This window comes from Papaver somniferum, chromosome 3 (genome assembly GCF_003573695.1).
Source record: "Papaver somniferum cultivar HN1 chromosome 3, ASM357369v1, whole genome shotgun sequence".
Classification (NCBI taxonomy): Eukaryota; Viridiplantae; Streptophyta; class Magnoliopsida; order Ranunculales; family Papaveraceae; genus Papaver; species Papaver somniferum.
This window is the reverse complement of record NC_039360.1, coordinates 11822884-11834300: the sequence shown is the minus strand read 5'-3', so window position 1 is coordinate 11834300 and position 11417 is coordinate 11822884. Positions and strand designations below refer to the sequence as shown.

Sequence of the window (11417 nt, the reverse complement as noted above, 5' to 3'; positions counted from 1 at the left end):
ATTGTATTCCTTAATATATAAATGTATTAGTTCATGAACAAACCGATTTAAGAACATCATCCTCTTAGGTATGCATACAGGTACGCGTACCTAAGTAGCCGGACCAATTTTGGGTTTCGCCAGTACGGGAACTGGTACGCATATACCATCCAAACTCAGCAGAAATTCCCGGACCTGAACCTTACGCCAGTACACGTACGGGTACGCATACCAGGTTCCCGGACTTCTCAAAACCAACAAATACGCATACGGGTATGCATACCATGGTTCCCGGACATGGATTAAATATATGCAAGTACGCATACTATGCTTAAATCCAATTGTTCTAAACTCTCATTTCAACCATTGAAATATTCTCGGAAGACGGGAATAGCTGTCTCATATAAACTATTAGCTTCAAAGCAATTTTCAAGTGATCGAATGATCAATACGAAATATTCCGAGTCTACATCAAATGACTGTCTCACACAAATCATGTAAGATGTTACCAGGCGATTTTCACATGATCATCTTTTGACTTTCGTCAAGAATATAAGATGAACTTGGTTAAAGCGAAAGCTTACCAACACATATTTCGAGAAATATGTAAGCGACTTAAACTCAACTCGAAATATCAAATGTGTACAATCGAAGGCTGAAAAACGGGGGTCTAACAACCACACCCAATATTTCGCTTAGCAATATGTATGGACAAACTCCAATATAATTCCAATAGAATCAACTAGATAGTCAGACTCAATCAACGAAAATATATCCAAGAGTTGTATCTCTGTTTCACAATTTAATCAGCAAATCAAACAGATAGAAATCCGTGAGCCTGATTATTATGTGAAACAACTTGAACGGTACCAAAAACCAATTTTAAAGAGTCAATCAATATAATCAACAACCAAAGATTGGATTCTCTAATTGATTGAACTACACACAACTTGTGATATTTCTATTATATAAGAAAATATAACGCGGAAAAGAAATTACACAGACACCAGAAATTTTGTTAACGAGGAAACCGCTAATGCAAAAAAACCCCAGGACCTAGTCCAGATCTGAACACTACACTTTATTAAGCCTCTACAGACACTAGCCTACTCCAAGTTAACTTCGGACTGGAATGTAGTTGAGTCCTAACGAATCTCACACTAATCAAGGTACAGTTGCGCACCTTAAGTCTCTGGATCTCAGGAGGACTCTACGCACTTGATTGCCTTAGCTGATCTCACCCACAACTAAGAGTTTCTACGACCCAAAATCGAAGACTTTAATAAACAAATCTATATCACACAGAAAAGTCTACGGTAATAGATAAATATGTCTCCCACAGAAATACCTACGAGTTTTATTCCGCATTTTGATAAATCAAGGTGAACAAGAACCAATTGATAACCCAGACATATATTCTCGAAGAACATCCTAGTATTATCAATCACCTCAGAATAATTTTAATCGACTAGCGAAAGAAGATATTGCGGAATCACAAACGATGAGACGAAGATGTTTGTTACTTCTTTTATATCTTGCCTATCGGAGAAATAAACCTCAAGCCAATCTTTACGATTGTACTTAGTACGATAGAAACAACAAGATCAGATCACAAAACTACGAGAAAGTAGTATCGGTCTGGCTTCAGAGTCCCAATGAAGTCTTCAAGTCGTTAACCTACAGGGTCTCGATAGAAACCTAAGGTTAAAGGAAAATTGACTCTAGCTTATACAACTAGTATCACACAGGAGGTGTGGAGATTAGGTTTCCCAGTTGCTAGAGTTCTCCCTTATATAGTCTTCAACTCAGGATTTTGAATCAATGTTACCTTGGTAACAAAGCATTCAATACTCATCGCTAGATGAAAACCTGATTAGACTCAAGCTAATATTTTTGAACCGTTAGATCGAACTTAGCTTGTTACACACAATTGAAAAGTGACTTCATTTAGATATGAGTAACCGTACCTAAACGTGTACACCTTTGTTGTCTCAATAATAGTTAACCGAAGTTGCCATATGAACACTTTCATATCAACCTCAATCATCTTAACCATAACTAGTTTAAATGACTCAAATAAAACTAGTTCTAGAGTTGTTCAATTGTTTATATTCTCATAGAAGTATACAAGACACAGTTGAAGCAAAATCGATTTTGATTCACTCGAATCAAGTCATGAACATTATAGCCACGGTTTGCAAAAGATTGTATTCCTTAATATATAAATGTATTAGTTCATGAACAAACCGATTTAAGAACATCATCCTCTTAGGTATGCATACGGGTACGCGTACCTAAGTAGCCGGACCAATTTTGGGTTTCGCCAGTACGGGAACTGGTACGCATATACCATCCAAACTCAGCAGAAATTCCCGGACCTGAACCTTACGCCAGTACACGTACGGGTACGCATACCAGGTTCCCGGACTTCTCAAAACCAACAAATACGCATACGGGTATGCATACCATGGTTCCCGGACATGGATTAAATATATGCAAGTATGCATACTATGCTTAAATCCAATTGTTCTAAACTCTCATTTCAACCATTGAAATATTCTCGGAAGACGGGAATAGCTGTCTCATATAAACTATTAGCTTCAAAGCAATTTTCAAGTGATCGAATGATCAATACGAAATATTCCGAGTCTACATCAAATGACTGTCTCACACAAATCATGTAAAATGTTACCAGGCGATTTTCACATGATCATCTTTTGACTTTCGTCAAGAATATAAGATGAACTTGGTTAAAGCGAAAGCTTACCAACACATATTTCGAGAAATATGTAAGCGACTTAAACTCAACTCGAAATATCAAATGTGTACAATCGAAGGCTGAAAAACGGGGGTCTAACAACCACACCCAATATTTCGCTTAGCAATATGTATGGACAAACTCCAATATAATTCCAATAGAATCAACTAGATAGTCAGACTCAATCAATGAAAATATATCCAAGAGTTGTATCTCTGTTTCACAATTTAATCAGCAAATCAAACAGATAGAAATCCGTGAGCCTGATTATTATGTGAAACAACTTGAACGGTACCAAAGACCAATTTTAAAGAGTCAATCAATATAATCAACAACCAAAGATTGGATTCTCTAATTGATTGAACTACACACAACTTGTGATATTTCTATTATATAAGAAAATATAACGCGGAAAAGAAATTACACAGACACCAGAAATTTTGTTAACGAGGAAACCGCTAATGCAGAAAAACCCCAGGACCTAGTCCAGATCTGAACACTACACTGTATTAAGCCTCTACAGACACTAGCCTACTCCAAGTTAACTTCGGACTGGAATGTAGTTGAGTCCTAACTAATCTCACACTAATCAAGGTACAGTTGCGCACCTTAAGTCTCTGGATCTCAGGAGGACTCTACACACTTGATTGCCTTAGCTGATCTCACCCACAACTAAGAGTTTCTACGACCCAAAATCGAAGACTTTAATAAACAAATCTATATCACACAGAAAAGTCTACGATAATAGATAAATATGTCTCCCACAGAAATACCTACGAGTTTTATTCCGTATTTTGATAAATCAAGGTGAACATGAACCAATTGATAACCCAGACATATATTCTCGAAGAACAGCCTAGTATTATCAATCAGCTCAGAATAATTTTAATCGACTAGCGAAAGAAGATATTGCGGAATCACAAACGATGAGACGAAGATGTTTGTTACTTCTTTTATATCTTGCGTATCGGAGAAATAAACCTCAATCCAATCTTTACGATTGTACTTAGTACGATAGAAACAACAAGATCAGATCACAAAACTACGAGAAAGTAGTATCGGTCTGGCTTCAGAGTCCCAATGAAGTCTTCAAGTCGTTAACCTACAGGGTCTCGATAGAAACCTAAGGTTAAAGGAGAATCGACTCTAGCTTATACAACTAGTATCACACAGGAGGTGTGGGGATTAGGTTTCCCAGTTGCTAGAGTTCTCCCTTATATAGTCTTTCAAATCAGGGTTTGCAATCTAAGTTACCTTGGTAACAAAGCATTCAATATTCACCGTTAGATTAAAAACTGATTAGATTCAAGCTAATATCTTTCAACCGTTAGATCGAAACTTATCTTGTTACACACAAATGAAATGCACGTTTTTAGGTTTGTGTAACCATACCCAAACATGTACATTTAGTTTGTTCAACAGTAGTTAACCAAATGGTTAGCCATATGAGCACTTTCATATCAACCATATTCTTCTTTACCATAACTAGTTCAAATGACTCAAATGAACTAGTTAGAGATTTGTTCAATTGCTTAGATCTTTATAATAAACACAATTGAAACAAAAACGATTTCATTCACTCGAATCGATTCATGAACTTTATAGCCACAGTTTGCAATTATGCATTCCTTAGTTTATATAAGTTTAAGTTCACAAATAATCGTTTTTAGAAAATAACCAACTTAAATACGCGAACTGGTACGCGGATTTAAGTACCCGAAATAAGTTTGTTTATAGTTTAGAAACTCCGGCAGAATTTTTCGGGATGAGAACTTCCGACAATACGCGTACTGGGTACGCGGAATCTAGTTCCGGTTTTCCTGAGCAGCAAAGTACGCATACTTTGGTTCAAGGAATAAGGACTTACACACATATGTGTTACCACACAATGTTTATATCCTTCCATGGTTATATAATATAAACTCTCATTTCAATCATTGAAACATTCTTAAAGGACGTTATATAGTTGTTATTCACAAACCATTTTTCGTCAAAGCCATTTTCAAGTGATTGAAACTAAACATGACTTTCGTCACTAGTAAAGATGAACTTGGTCAAAGCGAAAGATTACCAACATATATTTCCAGAAATAGATAAGCGAGATAAACTCGGCTCGAAATAACAAATGTGTATAATCATAGTCTATATAGCAAAACGACTTTTGTCTCAATATATGAGATAAAGTAGATAGAATTTTGAGTGATAGATAAGTTCAAGTCTCCACATACCTTTTAGTCGATGAAGTTCCACAAGTTCCTTGAGTAGTTCTTCGTCTTTGTATGATGATCGCCATGGAGTCTTGAGCACAACTACACTTCCTATCCTAGTCCGAGACTTAGCTAATAGTAGACTAGAAATCAAGACTTATAGTTTTGATCACTAACATTGACAAACATGCTTGAGATAGCAACACATGCGAGTTCGACCGATCAGTGCTCTAACAATCTCCCCCTTTGTCAATTTTAGTGACAAAACTATCAATACATATGGAATACAAAAATAAATAAATAAACTTTTGTAGCTTCTCTTCCACATGCCTGATCTTCTTGGTTCTTCAACATTACTCGAAATCTTCTTCACTTCAAGTACTCCAATGATTCCAAAGGTTGTAAGTTTAGTATCATCGTTGTTGAAAATCCGTAGCCATAAACAATGAGAAAACAAGAATTCTCAATCATTGTTAACAATGTCATAGTATTATTACACATCATCAAAGTTCAATTGCATCACAACTTCGACAACAATACTATGGTGATATGTATCACTCCTCCTTAGTCAATACTCCATCTCACATGGAAACCACTCCCCCTTACATAATGATCCGAAAACCATATGTACTTGTAGTGTGAACTACACATTAATTCTCCCCCTTTTTGTCAATAAAATTGGCAAAGGTACGAAAACTAGCGGGATCCTAATAAAATTTCCATAGAGTCATTTCTTGACCAAAAGCAAACACATATCAACTTTTTAGATGCAATCATATAGCCGAAGCTAAAGGCTTTCATCAAGGATTTTATAAAGATAAAAGATAACTCCTATAATATTCCACAACCGCACTCCCCACAAAGATTTGGCAATTAAGCACAAGTTCAATTAAGAACTCTCCCCCATAAAATGTCATTCCCGAAAGAACAACAAGAGCGACCTTACTTTCACGAGAAAAGAAGGATTTCTTTGGACATGACAAATCACATACGAATATGAATTTGAATCCCAATAATACTTAATTAAATTAACCACAAGAAAACTCATGATTAATCTAATCGGAAATGCTCAACATAAGAGAACTTACGGAGCCGCACAATATATACATAAAATATGGATCAGGGAAGATCAATACTGCGGAATAAACAAGGATTCATTCTATTTTCCATCACTATTTGCACAATGACATATAATAGACATAATCCTCGTAAACAAAAGTTCATCCTATCTTCCATCAATATTTGCATAATGACATACAATAGGCTTAACTTTTGTAATGTCAAAATTTCATTCATTCTTTTATCAATACATGCATATCGACATATGAAAGACTTAACTTTTGACAAGGTATGGGACAATCATAGTTCACGGACGCAAGCAAAGATATCCCATAACAAATTGCAATATGTGAAACCATAAAGATTAATACTGCAAACATCATCTTCCAAACAATTTTTTAGAATTTAAACAAATAAACCTAAAAACATGAAGATGAAAAAAGTTGAACCATAGCTATGTGTAATCACAATAATGGATATTCCAAACTCTAGTTATTCTTCTAAACAAAACAAGAAAATAAAATTCTCATCAGAAGATTTGCTAGATTTTGAGGCCTCTGAAAAATTCTTTATCGTCCTCAAACTCCTTGTCGTCAACAGCCATGGGTAAATATGGTTCGTGAAGAAAGGAGTCAATTCCAACAAATCTTCTAGGCCGAAGATGTCGAACCAGGGCCTTCTGAATTTCAAGAGATCTCAAAACAAAAGTCTTTATTTGCTGAATCTTCTTCCTTGTCTTCTTTAACTCTTCAAGAACATTAGAAAACTTTTGAGAATTTGAAGGAACAACTCTTGGCTTCCTCACATTCCTTCTTTTTCTTTTCAAAGTTGGAGGCAACAAAGATTTCTCTTTTTCCTTCATGATTGATGGCTTAACAATTATATTAACATCTTTTCCATCAGAAGACATGATGCTTGGAGTATCCATAAGAATATGGGTTTGTGAGAGGAAATCACAATTTAAACTCAACAAGTAGTCTTGGAAAGAGTTTCAGAAAAGGAAAAAGGAATGTAGGGTTACACAACCTTTAACAGGTTCGTGCACGCACAACTCTGAACCCTAGAAGGAGTATAATTGTCGAGAATAACCCTCCTTTATTGATAGATAGGGAATTTCAAAACAAAACTAAGAAAAGAAGAAACAAAACTTTTCTTAAAGCCTGAGAGGTGCACAACCTTGTCTCTTTTGATCAGGCACATGAGACAAGATACACAACTCAACACAATCAAGTTGTGTTGCGGTGAACAACAATCTGTCCACCATGTTCCTTTTGAGAGGAATCCATAGATCTCTGTCTATCAAAACTATTGGATCATACATTCTTCTCTAATGGTCTTGTTTTATCCTTGGAAACTAACATCTTAGATGAAGATAAAATCTTACATACCTCGACGGTCTTTTGAGCAAGTTTAAGCTTGCTTGCTAATCGATTTGCTCTTCGTTGAAGTTTGTTGACATGTCTCAATTTATGTTTGTACTTGTAACACTTTTATAGTTCATTACCTTTGAGTGAACAATACGATCATGTCAATCTTGGATATAATTCAGGCATCTGAGATGTACAAGCTGCTAGACACATAGTGGTACCTGAAACGTACAAGGTCTCGATAGAAACCTAAGGTTAAAGGAGAATCGCCTCTAGCTTATACAACTGGTATCACACATGAGGTGTGGGGATTAAGTTTCCCAGTTGCTACAGTTCTCCCTTATATAGTCTTTCAAATCAGGGTTTGCAATCTAAGTTACCTTGGTAACAGAGCATTCAATATTCACCGTTAGATGAAAACCTGATTAGATTCAAGCTAATATCTTTCAACCGTTAGATCGAAACTTATCTTGTTACACACAAATGAAATGCACGTTTTTAGGTTTGTGTAACCATACCCAAACATATACATTTAGTTGGTTCAACAGAAGTTAACCAAATGGTTAGCATATGAGCACTTTCATATCAACTATATTCTTCTTTACCATAACTAGTTCAAATGACTCAAATGAACTAGTTAGAGAGTTGTTTTTTTTTTTTGCTAAATCATATAATTTTATCATTCAAAGGAAAGCCAAACAAAAACTATCCAAGACACTCCAAGGCATAGTTTTATTACACACAAGAAAATAAAAATGAATACAAAAATCTTTATACTTTCAGTCGAATCTAAATTATTTAGTATTCTCCTCTTCCATGCTTCCTATAAAGCTTGGTTTATTCTCATATCTCACAATTTCACCTATGCTCAAAGTAGCTCATTTCTTGGAAATATTATCAGCTGAAAAATTTGCTTCTCTGTAAGCATGTCTGAAAGTTATTTGTCTCAGCTGGGAGAGAACTTTCTTCCATCTATTAAGGATCATCCAAGGAATTTTATTACTGGTAAAAGCCTTCAAAACAGATTGAGAATCCAGACTGAAGACCACATTCAAGAAAGATTTAGATACTTCCCATTCACCAGCCATTACCAAAGCCATCATCTCTGCTACAAAATTTGTTGCAATACCTAGACCACCAGCCATTGCTCCCACACATTCACTGTCACTATTTCTTCCAATAAATCCAAAGCCTTCCACTCCTGGATTACCTCTAGCTGCTCCATCATAATAAATCAATATTTGATTACTATCTGGCAACCTGAACTGAATCTCTTTAATCCTTGTAGTCTTACTTTTTATCCCTTTCATCCCAAAATATAGAATGATATTCATAACTACAATTGTACATAATCCCCTTAATTCTACTATTGCATACTTTAGTAAACCACCGGATTTGATGCTTAACATTCTCTGTATTTGGATTTTCATCATCATACAGTTTTCTATTCCTAGTCAACCATCAAGGTATAAGAAGCAATATACCAGATTTCTTTTACTATAGGACTTTTAGATTGCGGCACCCAGCTAAGAACTTCATCAAAATTTGAAGGATTTAAGAATTTGAAAATACCTCCCAGCCAGTGCCAAATCTTCTTACTGAAAGAGCATTCCCAGAATAAATGTGTCAGTGTGTCCTGCCCATTGCAGCATATATAACATTTTGAAACAGTAGAAAAGCCTTTCTTTGTGACATTGTCTTTTGTAGCTATATCACCTCTCACAATTTTCCACATATTACAGGCCAAGTTTGGATGTATGCAAGATATCCAAGTTTTCCAAGCCCATGAACATTTAGGGAACTTTGTTCTTAAAACTTGTACTGCATTTGCAACAGAGAAGTCCCTGTTAAGTTGGTTTCTAAAATTCTTCTATCAGCTCCATTTCCCAAAAAAGGTAAATCTTCTTCATTGATATAAGCCTTCATCTCCACTGGTATTTGCCATTTGCCATTTATGATTAGCTCACATACTTTCATATCCTTATTCTGCATGATAAAATTATCTTGTGGATGTAAGTCACATAATGCTTGTGTCTTCACCCATTTATATTTCCACACAGAAATTACTTGACCATCACCAACAATCCATCTAGTTGCTTCTTCAAAGTCATTTAACACCCATTTCAAACCAGGCCAAATTGAAGATTTTTTATATGTGGTAATCCACTCCCCTTTCTTGTTTTTATATTTCTCTTTCATGAATCTAGTCCATTCTGCATCCTCTGTTTCAATCTTCCGTAGTAATTTCAGCAAGAGAGATTTATTAACAATTTCCAACCTCCATATACCAAGCCCTCCCTCTTCCACTGGAGCACACACTTCATCCCATTTGACTGTGATAAGTTTTTTAACTGCTGGGTCACCTGACCACAACAAATTCCTTATAATCCTTTCACACTCCTTCAGAACTTCACTAGGCCATCTGTATACAGACATATTATAAATTGGGATACTACACAATAAACTTTACACTAGTGTAAGTCTTTCAAATAAAGCTAGGATTTTCCCCATCCAACCAACTAGTAGTTTTTGTAACATTTCCACAATGCCCCAAACTTGGCTTTTTTTTTTACCTTTCCTGGCTGTAAAATTACTCCCAAATATTTATCTGGGAAATCATATAATTCCATTTGTAGAAATCCATCAATTTCCCTTCTCCTACTTTCAGTTACTCCCCCAACAAAACATTTGCTCTTATTTTTATTCACCACTTGCCCTGATGCTTGCTGGTACTTCACTAACAGTTGCATTAAGTGCTCCAATGAATTCTTGTGTCCATTACAGAAAACAAAAATGTCATCTGCAAAGAGTAAGTGAGATGGTTTACAACCATTTCTTTTTACCATTGATTGAATACTACCCTCCTGAACCATCTTAGTTATATTTCTACTCAGTACCTCCTCAACAATTACAAAAAGTATTGTAAATAAGGGGTCACCTTGTCTAAGGCCCCTACCCACTCCAAAGAATCCATTAGGTCCTCCATTCACCAAAACAGAAATTTTAGCTTACATGAAAATTTTGTGTAACCAATGAATACTGGTTTCTGAAAATCCAAAGTGCCTCATTGTCTCAAAGAGAAAATTCCAATTCAAAGAATCATAAGCTTGAGTTATATCTAACTTCAAGCCTACATTTCCACCTCTTCTTTTTATCTCCAATTCATTTACTAATTCTGAAGCTATAAAAATCTTTTCATGAATCCCCCTCCCTTTAATGAAAGCTCCTTGTTGTTTAGATACCACCTTTTCCACCACATTCTTCATTCTTGTAGTTATAATTCTAGTTATAATCTTGAAACAGAAAATTTGCAAGACCATTTGGTCTGAACAGATCAACTCTTCTTGCACCTTGCATTTTTGGCAACAAAAACAAGTCTGTTCTTGTAACGAAGAACGTTATCTGTGTAAGACCATGGATGCTTACAATCTGGTTGAGCATGTAACTTAGCGATAATATCACTGAACTCAATGTCATTATGACATTCTGTAATGATGTCAGTAAGGACAGAAAATATTGGAGAAATAATTTTCATAAGTTGCGAATCATTAATACGAGATAATGCATCAGCCGCCATATTCGTTTCTCCCGATCTATAAATAATCTCGTAATCATAAACAAGAAGTTTGGACAACCACTTTTTATGCTCCATTGAACTAATTTTTTTCTCTAAGAAATACTTCAGACTACGATGGTCTGTGTAGATCTTAAAATGTCGACCCATTAAATATGGTCGCCATTTGATAACTGCATTAACAATGACTAACATCTCTTTGTCATAAACTGAGAGAGTTAACTTTTTTACCTGATAGTGTCTTACTATAGTATGCAATAGGTATGTTCTGTTGAATAGGGACAGCTCCCAATCCGTTACCTGAAGCGTCACATTCAATGCAAAATTCCTTGAAAAACTCAGGAAGTGCTAGCACTGGTGTGCTAGTTAAGGCTGTCTTGAGCTTATTAAATGCATCTGTATCATATGTAGTCCAATGAAACACATCTTGCTTCAATAACTGAGTCAGTGGAGCACTAATCTTACCATAATCT

At 35.5% G+C, this 11417-nt stretch overlaps 1 protein-coding gene across 1 annotated transcript; it reads right to left on the bottom strand.

Annotated features, from left to right (window-relative positions):
- Positions 1-9179: 9179 nt before the first annotated feature.
- Positions 9180-10636, bottom strand: LOC113359014. The gene is made up of 3 exons (XM_026602714.1): positions 10411-10636; positions 9927-10170; positions 9180-9792 (listed from the first exon to the last, which is right to left on the bottom strand). Exons 1-3 carry the CDS (start codon positions 10634-10636, stop codon positions 9180-9182), a joined length of 1083 nt encoding a protein of 360 aa, XP_026458499.1.
- Between the last annotated feature and the right edge of the window lie 781 nt (positions 10637-11417).

Excerpts from the sequence above, each read along its gene's own strand:
- LOC113359014 (XM_026602714.1), bottom strand. The coding sequence starts at position 10,636 with ATGAAGAATGTGGTGGAAAAGGTGGTATCTAAACAACAAGGAGCTTTC. Across the intron at positions 10,171-10,410 it reads CTTTGGATTTTCAGAAACCA|ATGACATTTTTGTTTTCTGT; the intron begins GTATTCATTGGT and ends TACTCTTTGCAG. Across the intron at positions 9,793-9,926 it reads AAGGTAAAAAAAAAAGCCAA|ATGGCCTAGTGAAGTTCTGA; the intron begins GTTTGGGGCATT and ends GTCTGTATACAG.